Source organism: Aquarana catesbeiana, linkage group LG06, assembly GCF_042186555.1.
Source record: "Aquarana catesbeiana isolate 2022-GZ linkage group LG06, ASM4218655v1, whole genome shotgun sequence".
Taxonomy (NCBI): domain Eukaryota; kingdom Metazoa; phylum Chordata; class Amphibia; order Anura; family Ranidae; genus Aquarana; species Aquarana catesbeiana.
The window spans coordinates 293,212,781-293,228,979 of NC_133329.1; the positions used below are offsets into that span (position 1 = coordinate 293,212,781).

The 16,199-nt window shown below is 45.6% G+C and overlaps 1 protein-coding gene across 2 annotated transcripts in view; it reads left to right on the forward strand.

Annotated features, from left to right (window-relative positions):
• Positions 1–16,199, forward strand: part of LOC141146825 (ras-related protein Rab-5B-like) — a 99,538-nt gene that overhangs the window by 31,517 nt on the left and 51,822 nt on the right. For both annotated transcript variants that reach the window (XM_073633453.1, XM_073633452.1), the window contains one exon: positions 12,203–12,462. In XM_073633453.1, coding sequence (XP_073489554.1) covers positions 12,303–12,462 — 160 coding nt within the window. In that variant the 5' untranslated portion in view covers positions 12,203–12,302. The remainder of the gene's footprint in view (positions 1–12,202; positions 12,463–16,199) is intronic.

Sequence of the window (16,199 nt, forward strand, 5' to 3'; positions counted from 1 at the left end):
ATGGTGTGACAGAAAGTATTGCAACGACCGCCATTTTATTCTCTAGGGTGTTAGAAAAAAAATGTATAATGTGTGGGGGTTCTAAGTAATTTTCTAGCAAAAAAACAGTTTTTAACTTGTAAACACCACATCTAAAAAAGAGGCTCGGTCTTAAAGTGGTTAAAAGTCAGCAGCTACAGTGTTTGCAGTTTCTGACTTTTAAAAAAAACAATTTTCAGCAGGAACACCGCTTTAAGGCATTATGTCAACACTTTTGTTTGCTTTAAAGGGTTAGTTCAGCTTTACCAAAAACTACCTATACAGTTAAGGGGTGTAGATTAACTGTAGATTAACCCCCTCAATACCTCACCATAGCCAAAAGGCAGTTACAGCGCGGCTCTCTTGTTCTGGAAAGGCATCCATGGATGTCTTCCCAGAACACACCTCCCACATGCCCCAGGGAGCACCCTGTAACTGCTTTATCCTTTGGACACAGCTGATCACAGATTGTAGTAAGGCTAAGCCCTTTACCATGTGTTCAATCACAGCTGATCACATGAAAACAAACTTGCCAGTTATCAGCATTCCTTTTGTGGTTGTAAACCTCAGACATGAAATATGAACAAAGCATATCCCTCTATTGTGTGTACTTATCTCAAGAGCATGAAGTATCTGCTGCATCGTTCCTCTGCCATCTGCATCAGTCTCAGATTTTCCTGACACCAAGAGAAAAAAGGTGACAGCCTCAGCTCTGTGTGTGTGTGTGTGTGTGTGGGGGGGGGGTGTCCCCTCCCCTCCCCTCCCCTTCCCCTCCCCTTCCCCTCCCCTTCCCCTCCCCTTCCCCTCCCCTTCCCCTCCCCTCCCCCTCCCCCTCCCCTCCCCTCCCCTCCCCTCCCCTCCCCTCCCCTCCCCTTCCCTCACCTCACCTCCCCTCCCCTCCCCTCCCCTTCCCTCACCTCACCTCCCCTCCCCTCCCCTCACCTCACCTTCCCTCACCTCCCCTCACCTTCCCTCACCTCCCCTCCCCTTCCCTCCCCTCCCCTTCCCTCACCTCACCTCACCTCCCCTCCCCTTCCCTCACCTCCCCTCCCCTTCCCTCACCTCCCCTCCCCTTCCCTCACCTCCCCTCGCCTCCATTTAGCTCTCCGCCCCCTTTTTATTCTGAATGCTCAGACAAGCTTTATGATTCAGCACTTTACACCGTGTAGAGAAGAGAGGTCTGTTGATAGAAAGGTACAACTTAAATAGGAGGATTTGTTTACTATTTGTGTTAACCTGAGGCCAGTCACTTCACTGGGTATATGTAAAGGGTTAACAACAACTTTAGCTCATTGCAACCATTCATATTTAGGCAGTTTTGTTGTAGAAATTCCGATTCCAATTTTTTTTTTAATTTTATTTATTTTTTTGCTGTTTTTTTTTTTTTGCTGCTTACTTTATTTATTAACTTGTTGAATTTGACCTTTCTTGTCTTTTATGTAGAGTACGCACTTTTATGTAGAGTACTCAGTAGCTGGTATCAATGGGTTTTGTTTTCCTGACATTTTTGTTGTGTGTTGTGTCACTAGTATAAAGGAAAAGGGAGAGCAGAATCTACTATTTATAGACGGACCTTTGTCTGGTGTGAGTTCCGGTGCAGAGAATATCATTTTGGTGATCAGTGTATACTAGAATGCTGGGGGATGGAGCATGTAAAACCAGCAGCAATCCAATGTCCCATGCCAGCTCTTTCTGTGAGATGTTTCTCTTGCTGTTTTTTTTTTTTATTTTATTATTATCTTTTGTCTGTGTGGGCAAAGCAAAACTAGAGAGAGCCTTGATCGAGAAATTCATAACATTGCATGTATTGGTGCTTTAGAACCCTGCTGACTTTATTTGCTACATAGCTGTCTTGTACAACTAATAGAGTTCTGTTCCAAAAATGAAAGCAAGTGCTTAATACTTGAGCATGCCCCCTATTGGTCAGTGTGGATATGATCATGGTGCTGCATCAGATTGTTCAAGTAAGTGATTTTGGCTTGTTAAAGAGGAGCTCCGCCCCCTCACGGAAAAATTCAAAGTCAGCAGCTACAAATACTGTAGCTGCTGACTTTTAATATTTACCTGTCCAGGGTTCCCATGATGTCGACACCCTAGACAATTTTCGGATCGGCTCTCGGGTGCTGCTGCCGCCATTCGTTTTAAGGGAAACTGGCAGTGTAGCCTTTCGGCTTCACAGCCGGTTCCCTACTGCGCATGCGCAAAGCGCTCTGCACTTTCTTGCGGAGGGGGGAGGAGGGGGCCGAACTTCTGAAGGACGGCATCGTGGCACCGCCTCCCGAAAGTAGGTAAGGGAGGGTACCAGTCAAAACCCCCCTGAAAGGTGCCAAATGTGGTACCCTGGGGGATGGGGGGGTGACTCCGCTTTAATGTGGACCTTCACACAGAGATACCACTTTACATCATTGTAATCCTTGCTCCTCCACAACCTATAAAGTAACCCCCCCCCCCCCCCCCCTTTTTTTCCTTTTTTAATTCACATTCAACTCTGTACCATGCCTCCAGTCTCGCCTAGGCTAGAAATGGCGTATGCTCTGCTTTCAGCCTCCTGGGGATATCCAAGTCACATATCCTAGAAGGCATAAGCTCCACACGGGGTTGCAAGAACCAGGAAGAAGAACCAGGTGTGCAGCAATTTGTAGGCAAACATCAACAAATCAATGCTGTATTCATTGGGTGCATGAGTATTTTTAAGGATAACTCAGCAAAAAGATAACAAGATATTAAAACAAATAATCATTAAACCGGGGGTGGGGATAAAGATCCTTTTTACCCCACCCCATTCATGTTTGTCTTGATCCCAGGACCAATATGGGAAGCTTTTTCAGGGTGGCAGTGAAGGTGGAGGAAATTGCAAATCTCCATTTCCAGCCTATTCCTGCTGAGAATGAACCCAGAAGTGCTTCGATGTGAACACTTCCTGGTTCGGGGCTATTGAAGTCCTGAAAGAAATGTAGTAAAGGTAAGTAGATTGGGGCTCTCTGTCTTTGATCTACTTGCATACCTCCTAGAGCTGCACGATTCTGGCTAAAATGAGAATCACTATTTTTTTTGCTTAGAATAAAGATCACGAGTCTCGCAGCGTAACATCATCTTTTACATTATACAAAAAAATTGGGCTAACTTTACTGTTTAGTTTTTTTTTTTTAGTTCATTATAGTGTGTGTTTTCCCAAAAAATTGTGTTTTGAAAGACCACTGCGCAAATACAGTGTGACATAAAATATTGCAACAACCGCCATTTTATTCTCTAGAGTCTCTGTTAAAAAAATATATTAAATGTTTAGGGGTTCCAAGTAATTTTCTAGCAAAAAAATACTGATTTTAACTTGTAAGCAACAAGTGTCAGAAAAAGGTTTAGTCTTTTTGGTTAAACTGACCTCATTTACAGACTGAAGTTCATTCCTTTGATCTAAAACAGGGGTAGGCAACCCAGGGCACGCCAAGCCTCTTTTGCCAGCACTCGACTCCCTCCCCATCAGCAGAGCAGCGCAGAGAAGTGTCGGTGAGACACTAAGACCCCTTTCACACAGAGGGCGTTTTGCAGGCGCTATAGCGTTAAAATAGCGCCTGCAATCCGCCCTCAAACTGCTGCTCCATTGTCTCCAGTGAGAAAGCCTGAGGGCTTTCACACCGGAGCGGTGCGCTGGCAGGGCGTCAGGAAAAGGCCTGCCAGTTGCTTCTTTGGAGCGGTGAAGGAGCGGTGTGTTTACCGCTCCTCCACCACTCCTGCCCATTGAAATCAATGGGGCAGCGCGGCTATACCGCCGGCAAAACGCCGCTATTGCGGTGCATTGCGGGTGTTTTAACCCTTTCTCGGCTGCTAGCGGGGGTTAAAAGCGCCCCGCTAGCGGCCGAAATGCCCGGCAAATCCAACGGTAAAACGCCGCTAAAAATAGCGGCATTTTACCACTGACGCTATGGGCGGCTCGGTGTGAAAGCCCTCTAATGCATTCCAATTTCAGAATTCCCCATGCTGCACCTGCACTGAGGGGGAGGCACTGTGCCCCCTCTCATTGTAGAAGATGGGACACATTGGGGTTACTAAAGGCAACTAGACTGTGCACTTTGCAAAGTGCAGTTGCACTCTGCAGGTTCAATTGCTCCAGAGCTTAGGTAAATGAGGTAAAGCTTCACTTTGCAAAGAACACCCAATCACATGCAAAGAACAATTAAAAAAACAGCATGTTTGCTTGCACGTGATTGGATGATGGAAGTCAGCACAGCTTCTGCTCATTTACTAAGCGCTGGAGCAACTTTGCAAAGTGCACAGTTAATTTGCCTTTAGTAAATCAACCACTATGTTTGGTTCTCTAACTTTTCTGTAGCTGCGATCATCAGCTTTTGTTATGGGGAAGAGATTGGGTGCAGTTCTGCTGGGGGGGGTCCCTGTTTCCAGGAGAAGGAGATCTGTCATTGGCCACTGCTAAAACCAATCACAGTCCTGCTAGCCCCATCCACCATCTGGAGAAAAATGACTCGCTTGGTTGCCACTTCCAATCTCAGAAGGGATTTCACTGTGATTGAGAAAACCACAATCAGGTGACAGTTTGTGGAATTACTGTTGAGCTGCTGGGAACTTTGTTGAAGTTATTCCTGAACCTTTGCATCACTTACTACTGAACCCCTGCACACTATGTCCCTTTAAGCCACAGTCAGTATTTAGTGCAATGAAAATCACACCCATCCACTTTTTCTCAGCTGCGGGAGCCCAAATTATGATCCTGCACACAAGCCCACTGCTTTCAGAAAATGCCCCTCACCTGAGCTCATCATTGCACATCCATTCCAGATGCTTGTAGGTGATATCACATACATCACATACAAGAACGTGGGCTGCATGCGAGAGGTAAATCAGCAGCATGATTATGCCAGGACAGGTAGATGAGTCTCATCTCTGCTTCCTTGCACCACTCTGCATATCACACATATCATAGATGAGAAGAGGGTACAGCGGTGGAGCAGATGAGCAGGAGGGTACAGCGGTGGGTAAAAGGAGCAGAAGGGGTTCAGAGGTGGAACAGAAGAGCAGGAGGGTACAGCGGTGGGACAGATGTGCAGGGAGGTACAGTGGTGAAAGAGATGAGAAGGGGGTACAGTGATGGGCCAGATGAGCAGGGGGTTTCAGTGTTGGGGCAGAAAAGCAGGGGGGTAGAGCAGTGGGGCAGATGTGAAAAGAGGTGTATTGGTGGGGCAGAGGGGGTTACAGTGGTGGGGCAGGAGAGCAGGGGGAACAGTGGTGGGGCAGGAGAGCAGGGGGTTACAAAGGTGAGACAGATGTGCAGGAGGTACATTGGTGGGGCAGATGAGAAAGCAGGTTACAGTGGTGCGGGAGATAAGCAGATGGGTTCAGTGTTAGGACAGATGAGAAGGCGATTCAGTAGCGAGACAGAAGAGCATCGGGATACAGCGGTGGAGCAGGTGTGCAGAGAGGTACAGTGGTGGGACTGATGAGAAAAGGGGTACATTAATGGGGCAGATGAGCAGGAGGGTTACAGTGGTGGGACAGAAGAGCAAGGAGGGACAGTGGTGGGGCAGATGTGCAGGAGGTACAGTGGTGAGAGGGATGAGAACGGGGTTTAGCAGTGGGACAGAAAAGCACGGGGGTACAGTGATGAGGCAGATGAGCAGGGGGGGATTCAGTGTTGGGCTAGATGACAAGGGGGTTACAGTGGTGGGAAAGATGAGCGGGGGGGTTCCGTGTTGGGGCAGAGGAGAAAGGAGGTACATTGGTGGGACATATGAGCAGGGGGTTACAGCGGTGGAACACATGAGCAGGAGGTTACAGTGGTGGGACAGAAGAGCAGGGGGAACAGAGGTAGGACAGATGTACAGGAGGTACAGTCGTGGGGCAGATGAGAAAGGGGGTTACAGTGGTGGGGCAGATAAGTTCATTTTTTACGACAGATTAGAAGATGGTTCAGTGGTGGGGCAGATGAGAAAAGGGGAACATTTGGTGGGGCAATTGATCAGGGGGTTACAGTGGTAGGACAGATGAGCAGGGAGTTACAGTGGTGGGACAGATGAGCAGGGGATACAGAGGTGGGGCAGATGAGCAGGGGGTTACAGTGGTGGGGCAGATGAGCAAGGGGTTACAGTGGTGGGGCAGATGAGCAGGGGGTTACAGTGGTGGGGCAGATGCACAGGGGGTTACAGTGGTGGGACAGATGAGCAGGGGATACAGTGGTGGGGCAGATGAGCAGGGGGTTACAGTGGTGGGACAGATGAGCAGGGGATACAGTGGTGGGACAGATGAGCAGGGGATACAGTGGTGGGGCAGATGTGCAGGGGGTTACAGTGGTGGGGCAGATGAGCAGGGGGTTACAGTGGTGGGGCAGATGAGCAGGGGGTTACAGTGGTGGGGCAGATGAGCAGGGGGTTACAGTGGTGGGGCAGATGAGCAGGGGGTTACAGTGGTGGGGCAAATGAGCAGGGGGTTACAGTGGTGGGGCAGATGAGCAGGGGGTTACAGTGGTGGGGCAGATGAGCAGGGGGTTACAGTGGTGGGGCAGATGAGCAGGGGGTTACAGTGGTGGGGCAGATGAGCAGGGGGTTACAGTGGTGGGGCAGATGAGCAGGGGGTTACAGTGGTGGGGCAGATGAGCAGGCGGTTACAGTGGTGGGGCAGATGTGCAGGGGGTTACAGTGGTGGGGCAGATGTGCAGGGGGTTACAGTGGTGGGGCAGATGTGCAGGGGGTTACAGTGGTGGGGCAGATGTGCAGGGGGTTACAGTGGTGGGGCAGATGTGCAGGGGGTTACAGTGGTGGGGCAGATGTGCAGGGGGTTACAGTGGTGGGGCAGATGTGCAGGGGGTTACAGTGGTGGGGCAGATGTGCAGGGGGTTACAGTGGTGGGGCAGATGTGCAGGGGGTTACAGTGGTGGGGCAGATGTGCAGGGGGATACAGTGGTGGGGCAGATGTGCAGGGGGTTACTGTGGTGGGGCAGATGTGCAGGGGGTTACAGTGGTGGGGCAGATGTGCAGGGGGTTACAGTGGTGGGGCAGATGTGCAGGGGGTTACAGTGGTGGGGCAGATTTGCAGGGGGGGGACAGTGATCTGAGGTGTGAAGGTGCATGAATTGGGGCTCATCTGGGGTGTGGAGTTGGAGGAATTGGGGCTGATCTGAGGCGTGAATGTGCAGGATGTTAATTTCTCACTAGTAAAGTAGTTTACAGCATTTAGTTTATAAAGAATCCTTTTCGTGATTGAGAGTGTGAAGCTGACTTTTTTAGTTATAAAATCGTCACGCTCAATTTCTTTGAAAACATTTTTCAGAACACTGTGCTCAAAAGGTTGCCTACCCCTGATCTAAAAGAACAGAAGATACAATGTTTCTCTTTATATCCACAATGTTGTGATAAAACTTGCCAGGCTGCCTGGATATTTATTTATTCATTTATTTATTTATTTATTTTTTGTCGGCTGTCAGAATTGAGCAGAGAACTCTCTGCACTTGTTACATAGAATCGGGGAAAAAGCTATTTTAAAGAGGAAGTTAAGTCTTCCTCTTTAATTGTACCTACAGGTAAGCCTATAATAAGGCTTACCTGTAGGTACTGTAAATATCTCTTAAACTTGCACCGTTTAGGAGTTATTTACTATATACCATGCCGATGTCATTGGCACATGCGCACTGAGGAACAGCCTGCTCGTGCTGTTTCTTCGGGACCCGTGCTGTGACCAGCAGCATGCGCGGAAGTGACATCACCGCGGCTCCAGCCAATCACAGCACCGGAACCCGCGAACTCAGAAGTAACTCCGGGAAAGATGTCCACCGTGGGAGCGGAATGCGGGCAGCACTGCAGGGCATCGTTCTAAGGTAAGTATTTTATAATGAGCTAGTATGCAATGCACACTAGCTCATTTTGCCTTTTTGTCTTACAGGTTTTTTTTGTTTTTTTTGGAGATTTACAACCTCTTTAAGATCGTGAGGAGAGTTGAATCGCAATCTTGATTCTTTAACGGTTAATCATGCAGCTCTAATACCTCCCAACATTTTGAGATGGGATCAAGGGGCACCTGTTGGCAAATGTATGTAGGCATAGGACACACCCCTGCCATGTTAAAGGAGAATTATACAAAAAAAGATTAGTTAAAAATACTTTTTTTTTTTTTCCATCACTTCTAAAAAAATTGAATCGGGCTAAGCGCCGCTCAGCCATTCACAGGAAGCTTTGTGTTCTGTGAATGATTATAAAGCTTCCCCTGACTGCCTGAGGTGGAGAGGCGGGCAGTGTGTGTGTGTGTATATGTATGTGTGTGTGTGTGTGTGTGTGTGTGTGTGTATATATATATATATATATATATATATACACATTTGTATTTATTTATGCATTAGCTAGAATGTACAAAGTCATACATTCAGTAATAGTGCCATCTGTATAGGTGTTTAGCGGCTCTGTGCAGCTCAGCACACCCTCTGGTGATGGCTAACTCCATCACCCTCAGGTTGCGCCCTGCCGTGTTGTGTACGAGCAGTCTCAGATCTGCCCTCTCCTGGCTGTATGTAGGGTGGCAGGTAGCCCAGATGAGACAGGCTGGGGAAGAAGCAAGACAAAGAAGCAAAATGTGTCCCTGTCCAGTGCCTGTGAATCCGAGTGACGTCTGGCAGCTTCCGGTCCCGGGTTCTATCATCAGCTCCTCCGCAAACCAGAGACAGCGGCCTCCAGTCCACACAGCATGCTTCAGCCCCATGTCTGTGGCCAAGGCTGGGGTTCCTGGTTACTTTCCTGGGTTTCTCTGGTCCAGAGTCTCCTCAGATTGTCTTGTTTTGTGAATGCATATTGTACCAGTTAATAAATCATTTTTAATTTACTACGCTATGGGGTTTTCGCTTTCCTCTTTTTAGCTGTTCTTAGTCCATTGATACTTCCTCCAGTCCCATACAGCCCTTGGTACAGACCCAAGGATGGAGTAATAATCTGCAGGAGCCAGAGCATTGTGCCCATGATCCACTAATCGCTGTTGCAATATTTTGCAGGCTCCAATGAAAAATAATAGATTCACATTATTTATTCATTAGTATGGGTGTGTTTTTTTTTTTTTTTTTTTTTATTTTTCTTTTTCTGGAAAAAGATGGACTTAACATTTCAGGTTTATGTGATAGGCCAACAGGGACCAAAAACCCTTTGCTAGTCTCAATTGCAGCATTATAAGACTGTAGGGAGCATGTACCTAAATAATATAGATTGTCCAGGCTTATGGAAGATCTTTCTATGACTGTATTTGTAAGCTAGAGCCCAAAAATGTCTGTGCACCGTCTCTATACTGCACATAGTTAAAGCACAGCTTTTGATTTGACAGGGTTGTAACCACTTCAGCTCCAGACCTTTTCTGGCACTTCTTGTTTATGTGTAACAATCAGTATTTTTTGCTAGAGAATTTTGCAGAACCCCCAAACATTTTATATATATATATATATATATATATATATATATATAAAATATTTTTAAAGCTGAGGCCCTAGACAATACATTAAAAGAGGGGGGTTGGTTGGGACTTTATATGAAGCATGGCTAAGAGATTTAAATATGCAATCACATGTTTATAGATTACAGACAATTATACATAGAATAGTAAAGATAGCATGATAAACAAAGGTAACACCTTAAGGCCCCTTTCACACATGCGGACCGGACCGTTCAAATCTGCCTGTCAGTTTTTTCAGGTGGATCTGAACGGTCGCTCCATATAGCTCTGTGGAGCATCGAATGTCAGTGGTGACATGTCCGCTGACATCCGATCCGCTCCGCAAAATCCAGACGGATGGATGTCCTGTTTTCCATCCATCGGGAGGATCGGATGAAAACGGACAGGCAGTCCGTAATCATCCGATTCCCCCCCCCCCCCCATAGGGGAGAGTGGACTTTCTGACAGGTCCGTCCCTGCACAGAGTTCAGAAACGGACTTGTCATCCGCCGGCTCAGGGGGGGATCAACGGAGCGATCCTTGCTGAGCAAGCGGAGTAGTGAAAACGGGCATAACAGTTTGTTATACATAATGACAACATAATTCACAGTATAATGGTAATAATTATATAAACATAGTAAAATTGTTCCAATTCATAATGAACATAATTATGTTGGTGGTGATAATAATAATAAATAATGCTTCCTCATGTTCACACCCCTCTTGGTTTGGTATGTGGGTTCTATCATCTAGTACTTTTACTCTCCACCTGGCCTTTGACACTATTACATGCCTCTTCAGGCTGTAGCCCTTCAATCTGCCCATGTGCTGTAATACATATTTATATTTGCACAATGTTCTTTTTCACAGAAATCCATTGGAACTGTCATGCAGTTAGTACCAAAATGTAATTGTCAGTTGGGGACTACACCACCACCGATGGCTCTTGTATCGCTCCTTTTTGCCTCGGTGCAGGCATGGATTTGCGGTCACAGCTCCCTGGGGAAGTTTGTTTCCCATGGTGCCTTCAGCCATTAACACTACTTCCTGTATATCCAATTTATATGTAGAAGAGTGCTTGGAAAATATTCCATCCCTCCTTTGCCCTTCTTCCCCCTTGTATCAACCATCTGTTCACTCTGCATTCTTTGTCCCACTTTAGATCTACCCATTTTGTTATTGCTCCTGATGAATGGACATCTCCACGAAACGCGTAGAGCCCCAGCCTTCTGCTACATCATCGCAATCATGTGATTTTTGAGATTGATCAAAATGGATTTTTATCATCAATTATTATCATCGCCAACAATAATTATGTTCATTATGAATTGGAACAATTTTACTATATTTATGTAATTATTACCAGCATACTGTGAATCATGTTGTCATTATGTACAATAAAGTGTTAAGGTGTTACCTTTGTTTATCGTGCTATCTTCTATGTATAATTGTCTGGAATCTATAAACATGTGATTGCATATTTAACTCTCTTAGCCGTGCTTCATATAAAGTCCCAACCAACCCCCCTCTTTTAATATATATAACAGGGATGGACCTACCCATTCATTGCCTAACATAAGGTCCCAGCCCTGTTTCCCCCTCCCTAGACAATAAATTGGTGGGGGGTTTTTTTTATGCCACATAGTATTTGGTACAAAGGTGTGTGTGTGTGTGTGTGTGTGTGTGTGTGTGTGTGTTTTTACATTTTAATGCAAAAAAACACAAAACTGAACTCAACTGTTTGGTAAAATATAATAGATGATGTTAAATGGATACCAAATATGTTGCACTTTAAAATTGCCCGTGCAACGGTGACAAATGATGTAAATTTTACTATCCACAGGCAAACTATTTAAAAGACTTTACTGGTTACCACTTTGGATTTACACAGGTCTGGTGCTAAAATTACTGCTTATGATCTGATGTTTGCGGTGATACTTCACATATGTGGGACAATCGCTATTTGCATGCCTTCACCTTTGCGCCCTAGCACGGGGGCAAAAAAAGTATATTATTATTTATTTTACACTGTCGCTTTAATTTTTTTTTTTTTTTTTAGCCCTTTTATTGCTGTCTCAGAAAATGTAAACATGCCTTGTGACAACAATAGGCATGTGGCAAATGCTCTTTATGGAGAGATATGGGGTCTTTAAGACCCCAGATCCCTCCTCTGCCCTTAAAAGCATTTGATCACACCAAGATCTATGTTAATGAATGCTTTTGATTTTTAAAAATGGTGCCGTTTTAACATCCGGGTAAACCGGAAGTGGTGTAAGGTCTTTATGTCCGGGTTACTTTATCATGGAGGCAAACAAAGCTGATCCGGTCTTTGTTCAGCTCTGTGATCAGCCTGCAGAAGCGTTAAGAAGGGGCAACTCAGTGAAGGCAGCAGGAGGTGGGATATCCTCTCCCACTGCTTGTAAAAGCAATCCACCAGCTAGTTAGCCACTAGGATTGCTTTTTTAAGAGAGCCGACCATCAGCTCTAAGAAACGGTAACGGCTTGAAAGCTGCAGACATCATCTGGGTATAACCACTTGAAGTCCAGCGACCTACGGGTACCTCGCTTGGCGGCAAGTGGATATCTTTGTAGTGGAACTGAATTTGTTTTGGCTGCTTTCCTTTAAAACGAAAAGGTTTTTGCCCTTGTTCATGTATATCTTTGCATACCTGAGAGCATCACTGTGTCAGTCCCCTATGTTTGTTCATTCATCTGATTTGTATCGAGTGTGGAATAAAAAAAAAGATCATCTAAATTCTATTTTTTTTCTCTGCAGATTGGTATTTAAAAGAAAATTTGTGTTTCAAATCACTGGCTTAAAGAATCTCATCTTTTGGTGGAGTGAAAGGGTCAGAAGGCAGGGAACGGAGGACGCCATGGCCAGCAGGGGAAGCTCAAGGGCTAATGGAGTAGGCCAGACAAAGATCTGTCAGTTCAAGCTGGTGCTACTTGGAGACATGGCAGTGGGCAAGTCCAGTCTCGTATTACGGTTCGTCAAGGGTCAGTTTGATGAATATCAAGAGACCACTATAGGAGGTGAGAAGCACTTCATAATCTTTGTCTTTTAATGTTGGTTAAAATGTGGCTTTTGCTCACGTACAGGCCATTTTGCATGCTGAAAGCAGGTTTAAACCCAAGAGCAAACATTTATTGTATTGCAGCTTGCTGATTCTTAGATGTGGTGGCTGCATTAGATTTATTTTTTTTAGGCTTTCTTTCCTTTATTTTCACCTGGTGATCCTGCCAGTAAGTCTGTTGATTTTCAACAGAACAATCTGTCCTGCAGATGAAGCCGTTAGTGAGGTTGAGACAGACCATATAACACTGACAGGGGTGCTTACAATGATCAGGTTTTATTCATTTATGTAAAACTTTTATCTCAAAAGGAAAACAAAACAGTTACTGTCACTGCTAAGTGTGAGCTGGAGTTTGGCTTCAGTTAGTGTATTTTTTTTTTAAAGTTTTTATTTATTGCATTTGCTTTTTGAATATAACAAGTATACACAAGACCCAATAGGCCACACACAAAAAGAAACTATTTACAATTCTTCAGCATGACTCTCTCTTCTTCCTTCCAGACCCTCACTCAGTAAAAAGAATTAAAATAATAATGATAAGGCCACCTTTTTCTAATAACAGTCAATGGTACGTTTCAATATTTCAAATAGTTACATACATGTTAAATCTCACATCAAGTGCATTCCATTAGGTACCACTCAATCCGCAACCGTAGTTTCACTATTCATCCAACTGCCCCACACTTTATCAAATTTCTGTGGTATGCCCCTGCTAATGTATGTAGCCTTGTATAAAGGTGCAGCCCTATTAACCACACCCTTCCACGCTGATACCGATGGAGGATTGGGCTTTTTCCATGATAGCACTATCCTTTTTCTAGCCTAATAGATTAGGATCGTCAGCAAAGTATGAGTTACTTTCTTTGGGGCTAGATTGTCTACCAGACCCAAAAGGCACACCTCTATCATGGGCTGTACAGGAATGGCGGTTACTTCTGCAATACATTCTGTGACCCCCTTCCAAAAGGCTTGGATGCTCGGGCAATTCCAAAAGATATGCATGAAATCGGCATTCTGTGGATGGCCTGGCAGATGAGTCTGCTTCCGAGCAATCTGGACAAGAAGATATCCAGTTGATGTCTGCCCCTCAGTCACAGAGGCTTTTAATCCTGAATCTTACCAAAATGGTTCATTCTGCCTTTAAGTTGCCTCTTGCAGAGGTTACTGAGTCTCCCTGGTCCTCTTTGGGATCCCTGAGGCCCCATCAGGCCACACAGGCTTTCCCCTTACACCCTCTGTTGGAACAGATGGTGTATGCTGATTGGGAACATCCTGACAGGATTTTTGTTCCTCCTGAGAGGTTTTCCCTTTTATAGCCCATCAATGTAAAGAGACTTATTGCTTCAGGCACTACATCATTTAGTGCATCAAGGAGTGATTGTAGAGGTTCCTGTACCCAAAAGGGGCGCAGGGTTTTGCTCAAACCTATTTATGGTTCAAAAACCAAATGCGGACACAAGGCCCATTTTGGACCTAAGATCACTGAACCAGTATCTACTGATCCAGTCTTTCGGAGTCTGTCCACTCAGTAGTAGCCTCACTCCAGATGGCAGACTTTCTAGCCTCCATCGATATAAAGAACGCATATTTACATGTACAAACAAGTGTAGCACTGAAAATGATGCAAAGAGTGAAAAAAAAGGGAAAAATAATGCAATAATAAAAAAAGTACATTACATGCTAATGAATGTCCACGTTGAATGCATCAAAAGTCCATCCTGATATAAACCATTACATTCACCATGTGAATAGACAGATATTTTAGTGACAAGACTGTCCCACAATAAAATGAAGGCGTGCCAAAAGTATTGAAACCACGATGAGTAGTTGTTATATAAAACAGGCAAACTTGTTGCAGCATTGATGAGCTCAAAACACCATTATGTGGTAGTGGAAGCCTTCAAAAATATCCAATGTGTGTAGACATACAATTGTGCAAAACCACCACCCGAGTGAATGGAGGCTTACCGGAAAGATGGGACCCACAGAGCGTATGCTATATGGGTCAAACAGGCTTAAATTGCCTACTGGCAATGGAGGGGGACCACCGAAGATACACTGATGGGGGAATCCTGACGGTTCTTTCCCAGGTATATCTTCTCCAAATAGAAGTATAAACGTCCTCGGACGTAACCTTAGACACATGTACCACCAAGGATCATACCACAACCAACATCAATACACAGTGTATTTACATGTACCTATCTTTCAACCTCATCAGAGGTTCCTGCAATTTGCAGTAGAGGAACGTCATTTTCAGTTTGTGGCTCTACCCTTCGGGCTTGCTACAGCTCCCCGGGTGTTCACAAAGGTCCTAGCACCAGTACTGAGTCTTTTTAATGGCCCAAGGGATCTTGGTGCTCGGGTATCTGGATGACCTCCTGCTCAGAGATCACTCACTACAGGCTCTAGAACAGAGTATAACCTGCACAGTGTGGTATTTGGAAAGCTTAGACTGGATTATAAATACCGAAAAGTCAACCTTGAGACCAGCTCAAAGACTAAACTATTTAGGTCTGATCCTAGATACGGTCCAAGCAAGATTATTCTTGCCACCCACAAGGGTCTGTGTCCTGAACGATCAGGTGCGTCAGATAAGGGGCACCAGACAACCCTCCATTTGGCTCTGTATGAGTCTTCCAGAGAGGATTGTATCCTCCTTCGAGGCGGTGCCCTATACCCAGTTCCATTCCAGGCCTCTACAACAAGACATCTTTTTGGCTTGGAACATGAGAGGACAAGCCCTGGATTATCCAATGTCCTTATCTCCTCAGGCACGCTTAAGCCAAAACTGGTGGTTGCAGGATCAGAACCTGTAAAAGGGAAGATCCTTCTTCCCAAAACTTGGAGAGTACTGACTACAGATGCCAGTCTCTCAGGCTGGGGAGCGACCCTAGAAGGGCTCACAGCTCAGGGAAAATGGTCAAGGACAGAACAGATCCTGCCCATCAACATCCTGGAATTACGGGCAGTATGACTGGCCCTATGGTCCTGGACGGCGGCGCTTCAGGACTGCCCTATCAGGGTCCAGTCCGACAATGCCACTGCAGTAGCCTATATAAACCACCAAGGTGGTACCAGGAGTCATTCAGCTCTGGAGGAGGTGAACCACATACTAGCCTGGGCAGGGGGACATGTGCCGATTCTATCGGCAGTCCATATCCCGGGAGTAGAGAACTGGAAGGCAGATTATCTCAGCCGCCAACAGATCTGCCCGGGGGAATGGTCCCTACACCCAGGGGTGTTCCAGCAAGTTTGCCAACATTTGGGATGGTCATCCAGGTTCAACAACAAGCTTACAGCAGTTTGTGTCCCGAACAAGAGATCCTCTGGCAATTGGAGCAGATGCTCTGGTAGTTCCATGGATTCAACCCCAATTTACAGTCTCTAAATTTGACGGCATGGCTATTGAAGCCAGGTTGTTAAAGGACCGTGCCATCTCGGGACCAGTGGTGTCTACCCTAGTGAATGCTAGAAAAGCTGGCACTAGGAAGATCTATCATAAGGTCTGGAAGACTTATATTGCTTGGTGTGAAGTCCAAAAATGGCATCTTCAGAAATACGTGATTGGGAGAATTCTCTCTTTTCTACAGTCAACTGTGGTAATCAAATTGGCTTTGAGTACAATCAGAGGTCAAGTTTTGGCCCTATCAGTATTCTTCCAAAGGCCTTTAGCCTCCCATTCACTGGTCCAAA